Raw genomic sequence first — 15,054 nt, forward strand, 5'->3', positions numbered from 1 at the left:
TTTCTCTTTTCAACAGAACACAAAAGTTGAATAGTCTGGGGGCTATTTTCAGTTAAATTAAAGAGGAAATAACAAATACATTTTTTACCTTTCTGTGAGGAAAAGACTTAATTTAGGTCATTATTCGTTGAGAAAACCTAACATTTGCCATAGCTCTCCTTGACAAGTTTATGAGAGTTCAATGGAGAGGTAGTGACGTCTGATTCAAAAATCAATGGTACTTTTGGGTCAGATCTTTTCAGTGAATCTTTTATACTGTTTATACTGATGAGGGCTGTGTTTCCCAAAAGCACCACCAAAAGATAGTCTCTACGATAAACATAGCTCAGGATGCTTTTGAGGAACAGCCCTGAATGATTCATTCACAAATCTGACTGATCTGGTTCTAAAGCTCACTCAATGTTCAGGTCTAGAGGAAAAGATTATAAGTAAATAGTGACTTCAATTTGGAAAGCTAATCACATAAAAATCACATAAAAAGCTATTGTATGACTTCAGTGAACGTCACTTTCGTGAGGTTTTTATGGTGCTTTCACATCCGTTTTGAAGCTTGAACACTTCAGTATCCATTGCAATTGCATGCAAAAAGCAACTATTTAAAACATATCCTGTCTTTCATGGAGGAAAGACAATCACATATGTTTGGAACAAAATAAAGGGGAATAAATGATAGAATTTTCTGAGTGAACAACCCCATTTAGTTGGATTGTTTACATTAGAAATACATACAGGGTTCGTACAGATTCTGTAAAATGAAATTCCAGGACTTTAAAGGACTTTTCAAGCACTATTTTTTGTCTTATCAAACAATATATTTATTTTATTTTTTTACTCAAATTACATATATATGATAACTAATGTTTCACGTCATAGAGATCAATCCATTGACCAGCGCTGTCAGGCATGTGAAATCACCTTAACCATTGAAAGGATATTGAAACAGATTTTTTTCCTATGAATATATGATTGACCTGAAGAATGAAAGTTGTATTATATACTTATACATAATATCATGCTCATAGCCATGCGAAATAGCTCTATATCTCAGACAGGCTGCAGCGTTAATTTAACGTGAAACGATTGTATTTTTTTCAACAACAATTTTTTTTTTTTAATTAGGGATGCACCGATACCACTTTTTGCAAAACGAGTCCGATGATACCCATACTTTCATTTTTGGTACTCGCCGATACCAATAACCGATTCCTGATTTTTCACTGCATTTGTAATTTTTAAATGTATTATAAACCAAAAGAATATCATATTAGATATTATAGACAAAAGAAGTCATATTAGTTGGCTTAATTTGTTCATCAAATATATATTTATTTCAGTTATTTCCATGCTTAATTAAGCCTGCTAAAATGCATTGTATGAGCTTCTGTTACTGTCACTGTTCATTCTATTGCTCTATCATATTTTATCTTTCATTTAATAGCTCAGCACATATTTAGAGCTGCTCCAGAAGGGCTCAGTGCTGAGGATTGGGTCAGTGTAACAAATGTTTAGATATCAGTGAAATATCAATTATTTAGTCCAATTTTGATACAACAAAAACTACCAGCCTAATTAATGTGAATTTAAAACATTATTAAAGACAAGTAAACAATCAGTAACAAAATAAGAACAAATAATCGAATTACAAATAGGACAAATAAATACAATAGAACAAAGAAAGGCTACAAATGAAATAAACAGTGTTTTTAGAGATCTAACAGGTACAGAAATTTGAATAAAGTAATCAATTATGAAAAAAAAATGCATTCATTACTGTATAAATTAAATATAGATGGATTTTTTTGTAAAGTTGAAAAGGGTAGCCTATTTAGTCAAGAGCAGTGAGTAATGTATTTGTCCTTTGTTTGATTAAAGGGTTAGTTCACCCAAAAATGAAAATTATGTCATTAATGACTCACCCTCATGTCGTTCCAAGCCCGTAAGATCTCCGTTCATCTTCGGAACACAGTTTAAGATTTTTTAGATTTTGTTCGAGAGCTTTCTGTTCCTCCATTGAAAGTCAATGGACGGCATACTGTTCACGTCCAGAAAGGCAATACAGACATCATCAAAGTAGTCCATGTGACATCAGTGGCTTGATCTTAAGTTTATCAAGCGACGAGAATACTTTTTGTGCGCAAAAAGTAAACAAAAATAACGACTTTATGCCACTATTCATTTCTATCCTTCTCTCTGTGCCTCGAGTGAGTTCGCGTAGTGTTTCAGTGTAGCGTGTCTGTGTTGTACGTCACACGTAGGCTCACTATTGGCCGACGCTGGTCATGTGTGATGCGTGTGACGTACAAAATCTAAAATATCTTAAACTGTGTTCTAAAAGATGAACGGAGGTCTTACGGGCTTGGAACGGCATGAGGGTGAGTCATTAATGACATAATTTTCATTTTTGGGTGAACTAACCCTTTAACATTAAAACACAGCAGCAAGTTTATTAGACTGCTGTCCCTTTAAGACCGAACGCATGGACCCCATTTGAACATGGCTATGTTCACTTGAGATATAACCGACTTTGTTTACTAGGATACTCGCCAAGACGGGCGTTTTTACATAAAGTTGTGTGAATTCGTCCGTTTAAGCGCAATACGTGAAAGACAATTCAATGCAGTATTAATTTCGCGCGCTGTCTATCAAGACGTTGGTTTGCGGAGCGCGCGCTTCAGATGTTTGTGTTTGCGGATTAAACTTCTTGACCTGCAAACGTCCTGTAATAATGTAGGGAACCACTCGTTATACATAAATCAGGTAACAGTTCGTGTTTTACTTTACTTAAACGTACAATTTAGTTTTAATCCAAATGACACGTGCTGAGTGAACGATCAGCAATCAAGAGCATTCAACAGAAGTGCGCTCGCTCGCTCTCTCTCGTCAGTTAACGTTAATAATAAGCTACATGCCTCGTTTTATTATCTTTGCCATTGACATCCGACTGAACAAACTTTCCACTGATGTCTGTTTAAAGCGATGTGCTTGACTAGCTCGCGCATCTGTGCCTATGCGCGCTCAATCCACTGCGCGTTTTTCTCTTATCAGCTCGCGCATCGCAGCAAATGTGTTACTATACGCACGCTGCCTGGTAGGCCTATCAGTTGTTGGTACCGGAGGATTTTTACGAGTACGAGTACATGAGCTCGGTATCGGTGCATCCCTATTTTTAATAATTCAAGCACTTTTAAAGTACCTCTTAAAAATATGGCTGTTTTCCAGGCCTCAAATTCAAGTACTTCAAGCACTTTAAGCACCTTGTACGAACCCTGGAAATATGTCTGCATTCCTTTCTTCTTACGTAAAAGCAGGGATGGGCATCAATGCAGACGATGTTTTCTTATCTTCTCAGCGACTGTTCCGCACTATCTCTCTTTTGGCTCTCCATCCCTCTTATTCTTCTCTGTTCAGTGCTAGTGAAGGTATGATGGCAATCTCCATCCATCTGCCCTCATAAGTAATGTTCTGTATCCATCTGTGCCTTTGGATTCTAGCCACATAGATGATGCCTGAAAGGCAGCCTTATGGGCAGACGAGGCAGACTACAGTTCACACTTGTCAATTACCTGGTCGGAACCAACATACATAGGCTACATACAATATCAGAATCCATTCCTGTTCACCCGCAACACTCTTTTTCTCATGGGCGGTTGGTGATTAAAGACAACCCTTTTCCAGAGATTTCTGTATCCCTTTTGCCATCATAGCCCCTTTGGATCGTGTGACACTTTACTTCAAAGGCTGCTTCATGCCATTGAAATCAAAAGATGAGTGCATGTAAAACAAAATATTGGTTCTCTAGTTAAGATCTCTGTTTCAACATAGCTCAAAGAAACACCCATACAGGACCACTTCATCAATAAATCAATCTTATCATCAAGCTAAAGAGGTCAGGACGTCAAACCTAGTGAACTGCTTCACTACCTATACACAGGCAGATGCTTTCTTAAAGGGGTGATGAACTGAGAAATGAAAATTTCCTTGAGCTTTTGACATATAAGAGATCATCATACTATAAGAATATCCTGTAAGTTTCAGAACTGAAAACGTCCTTGTTAGTCCAATAAAAGATTTTATTGACACCAGGCACAGCGAACGACAGGTTTTTCAAAGTGGGGATCTATGACGTCCTGTTTAGCCCCGCCCACTGATTCGCGCTTTACATGAAACTCATTATAATGATCATTTTAAAGCTGCTTGGTTTAAAATTGACTTCTGTTCTTCATTCGTCGCTGCACCAGTGGTTCCAGAACTGAGGGGCCTGGAGTTATAAAAAGTGGGGTGCAGCATGGCTAAGAGATAGGGTACAGTCAGCAGATGCAGTAAGCAAAATAAACTTCTTATTACTCGGCTCCTTGCAAGGATTATGTAAGCAAGGGGGACTTGAAAATGTTTTTATCTAAAAAAGGGGGGCTCGGCAGAAAATGTTATGGAACCACTGCGCTACACTGTTGACAATGGACCTTTTTTTTTCTTAGAAATTTTGTTGAAATATCGCTAATGTGAGGTACCCTTAAAGGCAGGGTAGGTAGGATTTTTCTAAAAAAAAAAAACCATTCCAAATTTGTTTAAACTGTCTTTATATACCAATACATAATTAAAATGTAAGTACTCTGAAAAAGAGAGTATAAAAATCGAGTGTCTGTAAACCTCTCACGACTGTTGTAAACACAGCTAATTATTTCCATTCACTCCACCCCCTCCCTTCTGAGCTCCTTCCAAAGCCACGCCCCCAAAACACATGAACGCGCGAAGCCAAACGCTCAGGCTCAGCTGGAAGACGCATTATTTACCTGAGACGAGTGGAGAGGAAGGAGCGCAGTGCATGCAGTGACATCATGTCAGAATCACATGTAATAAAATACCTAACTTTATCACTATAAATATAAACAAATAAGATTTCTTTTAGTACTCACTATCAAGCTAGCATATCGATACTGGTAAAGTTTAAAATATACTTTGTTTGATTCGGTAACAAGCTATATTTATAAGGCAAAGCTAAAAACAGGTTGCATTGATACATGTTTTTCCATTACCATCAGTTAAACTGTGATGAAGGTGAATTTCGTGTAAGATTCATAACATATACGGTGTTTTGCGAGTTTCCATGATGAAAACATTGTTGACTCTAATGAGGACTACACTCCGGTGACAAGTACCGCTTCGTCGGTTCGAGGACAGGTCCGGGTCGAGGGCGAAGCAGAGGAGGTCGTTCAAGAGTGCGGGCAACCAGGGTCCGAGGAAGTAGTTTTTGCCTTGTTTGCCTTCACTGACTGAATATGCAGGTGCTTTGAATTTTGAATGCTCTTTCTCTGCCATAATTTTACTCTTCGTAGGTTCCGCGTCTCTCTTGCACTCCTCAAATCAAACGGGTGCGCGCGCATATGGGCAGATCTAGCAGCAGTGGTGGTAGCCATGGTTGCGAGAGTGAGTGACAGTCGCCCAAACCAATCAATTCTTTCGTCCCGAATGGAAATAATGAGCTGTGTTTATTGCAGATTAAAAGGTCTACAGTCACTCGATTTTTATACTCTCTTTTTCAGAGCACTTACATTTTAATTATGTATTGGTATATAAAGACAGTTTAAACAAATTTGAAAAAAAGTTTTTTATAAAAATCCTACATACCCTACCTTTAAGTCAGCATCCTACCCATCAAAGAACATCATATGCATCAGCAAATCAAATACACTTTTGATTTCAATAGAGATTAACATTAAAGCGATAGTTATCCCAAAAAAGGAATTTCATCATCATTTACTGATCCTCATGTTGTTGATTTATGGAGAAAAAAATGACTATGGAAGTTTGGTAACTTACATTCTTCAAAAAAAAAAAAAAAAAAATGTTGTGTTCAGTAGAAGGAAATTCATACAGGTTTAGAAAAACTACTATTAACCCTAACTACTGATCATTTAAAAAAACAAAAAAACTCAAAATACCTTGTTTTTATTTTCTGCAGAAGAAAGTCATACTGGTTTGTAGTGATATGAGGGTGTAAATGACAACAGAATTTCAATTTTTGTATGAACTATCCCTTAAACATATTGCTAAGCTAATAGCGCAATACTCCACTATGCCAAAAATAAGCTGCGCATGAATACAAACACTGCTTTTACCTGAATTTCACAGGCAAAGAGACATTTATAGCCATTTGACTCAGCCAGCATCATCTGACCATTGTGAAACCATTAAAGCAACTTTATGAAGAGAATACAAAAACAACTCACCCCCAAAGATGTGTGTATCATCATAAGTGCCAATAAAAGCCTTGTGCTGGATAAACAAACAAACAAACAAGACGATTATGAATAAGACATAGGTAAAGAAGTTAGATGCCTCTTTAAGGCGCATACACTACCATTCAACAATATGGGGTCAGTAAGATTCTTGTGTTTGTGTGTGTGTGTGTGTTTTAAGAAGTCTCTTATGCTCATCGAGACTGCATTTATTTAATCAAAATACAGTAAAAGAGTAATATTGTTAAATATTATTACAATTAAAATAATTGCTGTTTTATTGTAATATTTTTTTTTAAATGTAATGTATTCCTGCGAAGTCAAAGCTTAATTTCAGCATTGTCACATGATCTTTCAGAAATCAAATCAGAAATAATCTAATTATGCTGATTTGCTGCTCAAGAAACATTTCTTATTATTATCATCAATAAATGTAGGGATCTAATCGTCTAATTAGGATCTGTTTGATCAAGAATGAATCATAATAAATGTCATAAGACATGCAAACAATGATGATGCGAATACTAGGACAATGGGGACTCTTACCAGAAAAGGAGGCTGGTCGAGGCGGTCCGGCGGGGGTGTGTCATCTCAGCCGCCACTCAGGGCATGTGCTACCTGTTGACCTTTCTCCACTGCCTCAGAATGATGTGGTCAGTGATGTATGACTCCTGACGTCCCGTCGGACAACTCACCCACCTGAGGGAAAAATGAAGAGATGGATGAATGGGTAAATCACTGTAGGAATACACAGATAAACAATAAATAAGTGCTGGAACTGACAGTTGGGTAAAGGCAGATTCTCTCTCCTTCAATAACATTCCCAATGGCTGACAATATGGCAGAGGTGGTGATGTGAGAGGTGGGGGTGAGAAAGAAAGAGACAGGCTGAATCAATACAATAGATGGAACTTGGACAAAGTTGATCTTTCCGGATGGCTTCTTTTCCATGACACACAAGTCAAGACTGACAAAGATTATAAAGCGAACTCACTGACACTGACAATGGACACATCAAACTAAACAGCATTGCAGACAGATGCATATCCAAGCCATACTATGACTTTAAAGTCATCATTAAGAGGGCTAACAAACAGTAATTGTAATGGCCGATATAATATTTTCATTTTTGTTGGCTACTAATTTAATTTGTTTTGAAAACTGCAGCTGGTCACAAAATTGTATAAGTCAATGTCAAGTACAAAGAGTCATACCGAATCATGAATGGGGAATATTTTACATTTTTGTGACTAGATTTACTGTGGTCCTTAAATTTACTAGTTCATAATAATTAGGTCACTTAGACACACATTTAATTTTAAAAATGTCTATTCAAAATGGTAAACATATAGCTACGAAATGGAACTTAATGCATTATATACGACAAACTAGGAATCAAATAGCCTATAGTGCATAAAAAAGGCTAAAACGATTCTAAAACCATAATGTTTGTGTTTGTCACAATTGTAGTAAATATGGCCTATGCACAATGACCAATTTTGTGGGCCAATATCAAATAAAACATAATCTGCAGATCAGTTTTGCCATTTAACATTCATTAACATCACAAATCAGATAAAAGCAGGCATCATGTGATGCTTTATTACTTTAAAACTGTGTTGCCCAGTAAATCCAACATATTTTCACCCAGAGACGTACAACTTCTGTCACCTCAGGAAGGTGGTGGTCATGTAGACTATATGTGATTTGAACCCGTTATTCATTTCTAATTGCAAACATTCATTGCATAAAATTTACATTTGAACATAAGCTATTGAAAATAAGTTATTGGTCTCCTTTTCTAAAGACTCGCATTAAACAAAACCAGTCTCGAGTATTAGCAAACAAATATACACGACATTCACAAGTGCAAAACAACCAACTAGGCGACACCAAGTAAACATCCTCACCTGCTCCCGTAGTGTCCTGTAGCACCGCGACTTTACATTAAGGCGTAAAATACAATACCATACAGAGAGGTGCACGCCGAAAACTTTATCAGAAACGTGCAAAAGAGTCGTTAAAGTGAACATGGGTGCGCGCTGCGGCGGCTCAGAGTTTGCTGTGACGTCATGGGTCGGGTTCCTCTGTCCCAACTACAACTAGTTGATGCACTTCCCTGTTGAGCTCGCGCTGATTTGATATTCTTGAGGATTCACTGACAGTCCAAAAAATAGTAATTTCTCCACACTGACACATTTCTTAAGTAGGCCTACAAGTTTAGGCTTTCTGAGATGATCGCAGTTCTGAAGGTGGTTTGGCAGATCGGAGTTGGAGATCCACCTGCTGTTGCACACTGGACTCCTGAATAACGTGAACGTGTGCGTGATTCTGAGATTGTTGCGGGCTGGACCGGTGGAAATTGTGTGCGGGTTCGTTCGTTGTCTGTGAGAAAATGGATTCTTGCTTAATATTGCGAGCGGCGCTTTTCGGAATGATGTTGCTGGGACTTCTTACACCGGCACGAACTAAAGGGGTGAGTTTAATATTAAATTATTAGTGTCTTCTAAAACGTTTTTCTCTTAATTTTTTTCAACGTTTTAAACATGTATTTTTATTTTATTTTAAGTACGAATCATTTTAACGAAGAAGTAGCCTAGTGTGGGGAGAGGGTGCTGAATTATTTAATTCATATCTCTCTCTACTAACTTAGCTGCGGATGTTATTGATGATAGCAAATAGTTCAGAGCACTGAAACTAATGTCAAACACATGATATCGAAAACATATGTTCTTTTATCAATGGTGTGAATAATGTAGAGTATTTACACAGGCGTTTAACGTTACTCACTAAATAGACACTCGCGCAAAGCGTTCACTTGGGGTGGTAACCATAGCAACAGTAGGCTGCTCAAGCGCTTTCCGTTGCTTGCTCATATCGGACGGTACAAAATTGTTTATCGTTTTATTACACATTTATTGCATGTATATGACAACGCTTTGTTTAGGAATGCCTTTTCAGATGAGCTGGAGTACAACCATTCGGGTACGCGAGACGAAGATTGTGCCTTGAACAGAAATTTCCTTCAACTGAATTGAATTAGACTTGACCAGCCTAACGTTACTTGAAATCATGTTAGGCTACTACCTTTTGACTCCAGTAGGGGCGCTCAATTGTGACGTCAAAGCTCCAATCAATCAAACTTCATAGATCTTGAGCTGTACTGTATTATGTGAAAGTATGGGCTTCACTTCTGTTGAATGTTTTCTCTAGTTACCTCACCTTTCTTTGGGGAAAACGCGGCTCAAAACTTAGCCCTGTGTGTGTGAGAGAGAGAGTGTGTGTCAAAGTTGCAATTTGATACCATTATGGTACCATGGTACTGGCACTATAGACTACGTTTTTTTTTTTTTTTTTTGTAAGGTTAGCTATTTGTAAGAGTCAAATTTTTACAGTATTTATTTTCCAGCATCATATTATTTTAGCTATATGCATTTAGATATTTTAGTTGTGCAAAAACATTTTTGTAACCTTTTTTTTATTTAGTCTAAATGCATTTCCTAGTTTCCTTCAGCTTTCTTGTTTGACAGACTTTGACCACTAGAAGAATTTATGACATTGATTAATCTCATACACTGTAAAAAAATCTTTTGTTGACTTAACTCATTATTTTTTGTTATCTTTTTGCATGGATTTTTTTTAGTTTTACTAACTTATTTATAAAAGTCTACCTGACAAATTTGGAAAAGTTTACCTGACAAGTTATAAAGTACAATGAACTGATTTAATTTAGTTAAGTAAACTTCGAATTTAAGTTCAGCCAACTAAAGTTAAGGGTGTATTCACACCTGCCTTGTTTGGTTCGATTGAATCAAACTCTAGTTTTTTGGGCAGGTGTGAATACAGCAATCGAACTCGGGTGCGGACCAAACAATCGAACCGAGACCCAGCTGAAGAGGTGGTCTCGGTACGGTTCCAAACGAACTCTGGTACGGTTCGTTTACGGTGTGAACATGAACCGACCCAACTGCAGAAAACTGTGTCTTTTTATTTGACTGCTCTTATGAGGATACTTAACAAAACGGACATTTTGTCTTATTGTTCGTTCAAGCGTGAAAGAGAAAGAGAATTCCGGCGCGCTGTCTGTGGACGCGATACTGTTGCGCGTCTTTCTGCGCGTTGTGTGTGCATCAGGACATTCACAGACAGAGCGGTCTTATCGTGCTTAAATGGTTTAAAAGCTTGCAGCACATCGTCGTCTTCTCAAAATCCTAATTACAACATTGTATAGATGACATCATATGATGCTCATTAGTTTCTTCATATTGCGTTTGTAGAGAATAACACCAACTCAGTAAAAGAACAAATATTGCATTACGAAATATCTCCATGCTGAGCCTGTTTCTGCACCTTCTGCTTTTCCCTGCGTGAGAATTCCTGTCCAATGAATGGACGACCTTAGCACATGCGTGGTTTTGTTTACACATTTTGGTTCATTTGCAAAAAGAGCAGTGTGTAAGCGAACTGTACCAAACAGAGCAGTAACCGAACCCGACCCGAGCCCGACAGGCATAAAGATATTTATGTCCGAGCCCGACCCGAGACCGACAGTTAAAATCCCATTTTTTTCTCATACTAATGACACATGTACGTTTGTTTGTGTGGAAAGCCGCTTTTATTAAGCAACTGTAGGCATTCGGAAATGTCAACAGGATGAGTGCATCAGCGCGCACGGAGAAACAAGCGCATGCACGTGTTTGGTTGTCACGGCTACATAAACAAATTTGAAATTTGCGCACACAGGAAGACAGATGTTATGGTAAAATTTTACATGCATTTTAATCACAAAAACGAACGTTTGCATCAAATGAAAGCATCAGGCACATTGGCTACCTACATAATAAGCTGTTTTAAATTTAAAATGTTCAATGCCTTATCGCGCTGATGTGACCGAGCCCGACCCGAACCCGAACATAATTTCTCAATATCCGTCCGAACCCGGCCCGGCCCGTCGGGTACCGACGGGTCCCGTCGGGCTCGGGTCGGGTATCCATCCTCTAGTGTGAATACACCCTAAGTTTCCTTTCGAAAGGGTACTCCCACTGCGTCGAATGACGCTAGGGGAACCGCCTCAGCGTGACCAATGACTGAAGTACCTGTAAAAACCCGCCAATCATATTGGCCCGCGTCAGCCATGACGTCATGCTCTGACGCACCCGGAAAATATAAAGGAAGCGCTCAGAGAATATGTCATCCTCTTTTCGTCTTCAGGGACTGATTTACTGAGTACTAAGTTAAGAATGAGTAAACCTGCAGCAAAAAACATTTAGGAAGTGTGTCGACCCATGTGGGAGATGTCTCACACCTGGTGACTTGCACGACCTTTGTGTTTGGTGTTTGGGTGAAGAGCACGCGCGCTCTGCTCTTGTAGAGGGGGCGGAGTGCGCGCATTGCGAGAGTCTTCCCTTAAGGACTCTTCGTTCTCGTCTGTCCCTCTTCTCGAGGGAAGAGGGACAGTCTTCTTTGCCCCGCGGTTCGGGTCCCTCTCGCGCTGAGGCCGAGAGGAGGCTCAGATCGTGGGGGTCACAAAGAGACCTCGCTGACGAGTTCGAGAGAGGAGTGAATCTCTCTCGATCGTCAGCGCGAGACGAGGATGAGCTGCTGGCCGGAGATGATCTCTCTCAGGAGTCTTTTGGGCCAGCAGGCAGTGCTCTTCTGGCGTCTAGCCAGGATGAGCAGGAGGAGCGGGAGGCGGCCGAAGATGTGGAAATGATAAATGAGTCTGCCCAGCCCTCCTGCCCCGCGTACGAGGAACTGATGGAGGTGATGGAGCGGGCTGCTGTTAGGCTTGATTTGCCTTGGCAGCGCGTTAGAGAGGAAGCTGCTCGTGGAAGGCTCGATGAGTGCTTCCTCTTTGGCCACACCCCATCAGTTCCTGGGAGCCTTCCATTCCTTCCTGACCATTCTGGAAGGAATGGAATGACCATTCTGGAAGGACCATTCTGGAAGGAATGACCATTCCATTCTGAGGTCGTGAAGGCATGGAAGAACCCGTATTCCTCCCGCATCCATCGCTTCCAAAGAAGGAGTTATTCCAATGTGTAAGGGATGCGGGAGCACGGGTATGTGTCGATGCCTCCTGTTGAGGATACCTTCGCAAACTATCTCGCGCGGGGGGAGGCATCGACACTAAGAGCTCCAACCCTGCCATCCAAACCTCTTCAGACCATATCTCGTCTGAATGGCAGGGCGTATGTGGCGGCAGGTCAGGCTGGTGCTGCACTGCACACAATGGCTGTGTTGCAAGCGTACCAGGCTGATCTGCTGAAGGACCTGGACAGGGTCAGGGTTTATCCCCTGATGGGTGACCTGTGGGTGAACCTTTCTGGCATCGCGGAGAAAGGAAAATAATTTCTCCTTGATGCCCCGGTCTCGCCCTCCGAACTTTTCGGTACCTCTGTCGAGGCAGTGGTCGGAAAGTTTAGAGAGGCGAGGGCGCGGTCAGCGGCGTATAAGTCCTATATTCCGCGCCGGTCCAGGTCCACACCCAGACACCCCGGGGTCCTGGCCCGTAGACAGGGCCAGCGGGATTCAGTCGGCGCACGTGCCCCTCCTCCTGGTAGGAGCAGGACCGTGAGACAGCGCGAGTCCAGGAGGAAAAGGCAGGGGGTAAGGAGAGAGGATTTCCAGGCTAACCGGGATGGTTATCGCCCAGATAAGCGCCTTTTTCCCTTTACACGCCCTGCCTTCCCTCTTTCCCCCTTTTTTAAAGTAACATCAGGCCCATGTGCGGACCCATGTTGATAATCTATAAATCTGATGGTCTGCATCAGGCTTTGTATATATCTTTTTTGAACGTAGAATAGGCTGTTTCCGTTCATTTGGAAGTAATATATTTTTATATATTCCTGGTATTGTTTTGCCTCCGTTCTTAAAAAAAAATAAATAAATATATATATATATATATATATATATATATATATATATATATATATATATATATTGGTTCTATTCTGCTATACAGATAGTTTCTATGGAATCATGTGTGGCCTGCTCAATATGGCAGGCCCTATTTACCTTAAACATTGAATTTACTTAAGGTTTGTATGTAATGCACCATTTGGCCGTAACTGCCATGCTATTAGTATTTATCATCAAGCGCTTGCTATGATATATTTATTTATGTAGGAGAATAGCATTACAGGTGGAGTTGGAAAAGTGGCCCCTCTCTCTGTGAGGTAGTGCTTTAGGCCCTTTGCTCCATGAGCCTTGGTGAAGTTAAGCTAGCTTTCTTAGATATATGTGTCAGGCCTCCTCTCCATTTAGAGTCTTCCTGCTGAGGCCACCATATACACAGTTAGGCTGTCTATGGTTAAATATATGTGTCAGGCTTCCCCTCCATTGAGAGTCATCCTGATGAGGCCTCCATATACACTTTGTTGTCTGTAACATGTTGTAGTCATCCTCTCCTTTGAGAGTCTTCCTGCTGAGGCCCCATGCAAACAGCTTTGCAGGTGGAGCTGAGAAGTGGCCCCTCCCCCCTTTGGTGTGGTGCTTTAGGCCCTTCGCTCCCTGAGCTCTGGTAGTAGATAAGCTAGCTATCACAGGTATGTGCGTGTCAGGCCTCCTCTCCATTGAGAGTCATCCTGCTGAGGTTTTTGTATACACAGTGCATGTTTCAGGCTTCCCCCCTTTAAGGGTCATCCCTTTTTGAGGCCTTCATGCACTTAGTTTAGACAAGATAGCTGTTTTTGGTATATGTGCCAGGTCTGCTCTCCATTGCGAGTCATCCTGCTGAGGCCTCCATATATGCAGTGCATGCCTCAGGCTGAGGCCTTCATGCGAACAGTTTGGTAGTAGGTAACTAGCTGTTTTAGGTGTGTGTGGCAGGCTTCCTCTCTATTGAGAGTTTTCTGTTGAAGCCTCCGCATACATAGTTAAGTCTGTAGCATGTGGCAGGCCGCTTCTCCTTTGAGAGTCTTCCTATTAAAGGGTCATGAAACCCTAAACCAATTTTTCTGAGATTTTAACAGAGATAGGTGTGTTGAACACCATAGAAGACAATGTTATAATCTGTAAAATTTAATAATAGGATATAAATGGTTAAATTTGAGTTTGTATCGGCTATTTTCGTCTTCCGGGTTTGAAATCTTCATCGAGTCCACGTCACAGGATGTGACGTTTTTCTGTACGGATCGTCCGGTGATGACTCATCGTTCTCTCATAATTATTAATGAGGCTAAGCCTTCATATCCAATGAGAAGACACTTCACTGAATTAATCATGATACCACGTGGATCTTTCCAAAGACAGACATGTCAAACTGTGATATCGCGAAGTAGATGAGAGAGGCAATGATGGGACGCGTGTTTGTTTTCATGGTGTAAAAGTTCCAGTGCATCTTTCCCCGCGATGCTGCCAGGGCTGGACTCTGACTGCGGGCGGTTGGTTGGCCATCAACCACGGGCACATCTAAACTATGTGTGTGTAGCAACCATTCAACTGGAGAATGGTGGACTTCAGCCTTGTACACCAATGCAGGTTTCGTCTTGCTAGTGATGCGGTCCCGAGGACTTTTCTATCGCTTCAGAGGTGTGTGTGTGTGTGTGTGTGTGTGTTTGTGTCTAAATGTAACCCTGACCGTTTTTACTTGCCTTTTGTTAAATAATCACTCGTTATTAAAATGTAGATATTTCGATAATACATCAACGCATGCTTAGTTTGTGCAAATTTATGTCACATTCATTGTCCATCTTTAGTGGGTTTAGGGGGCGCGTAGTCTAGGCTATTTACGGAACGTTTTTTTTTTTTTTTTTTTTTTAAGCGGAAAATGTATTATTTTCAAATATATGCATTTATAGTGTTAGTGTATATAAAC

At 40.4% G+C, this 15,054-nt stretch overlaps 2 protein-coding genes across 2 annotated transcripts in view; one reads left to right on the forward strand and one right to left on the reverse strand.

Moving 5' to 3' along the window:
• col4a4 (collagen, type IV, alpha 4) overlaps nt 1–8,325 on the reverse strand; it is a 70,011-nt gene extending 61,686 nt beyond the window's left edge. The window contains exons 1-3 of the mRNA XM_081371610.1: nt 8,147–8,325; nt 6,783–6,935; nt 6,228–6,273 (exon numbers count right to left, since the gene is read on the reverse strand). Coding sequence (XP_081227736.1) covers nt 6,228–6,273; nt 6,783–6,826 — 90 coding nt within the window. The 5' untranslated portion in view covers nt 6,827–6,935; nt 8,147–8,325. The remainder of the gene's footprint in view (nt 1–6,227; nt 6,274–6,782; nt 6,936–8,146) is intronic.
• A 9-nt stretch (nt 8,326–8,334) lies between these two features.
• The window catches only part of col4a3 (collagen, type IV, alpha 3), a 67,688-nt gene continuing 60,968 nt past the window's right edge, over nt 8,335–15,054 (forward strand). Inside the window, exon 1 of the mRNA XM_081370861.1 lies at nt 8,335–8,712. Within this exon, the coding sequence (XP_081226987.1) occupies nt 8,632–8,712 (81 nt within the window). The 5' untranslated portion in view covers nt 8,335–8,631. The remainder of the gene's footprint in view (nt 8,713–15,054) is intronic.

This window comes from Scardinius erythrophthalmus, assembly GCF_964197995.2.
Source record: "Scardinius erythrophthalmus genome assembly, chromosome: 7".
In the NCBI taxonomy this organism is placed as follows: Eukaryota; Metazoa; Chordata; class Actinopteri; order Cypriniformes; family Leuciscidae; genus Scardinius; species Scardinius erythrophthalmus.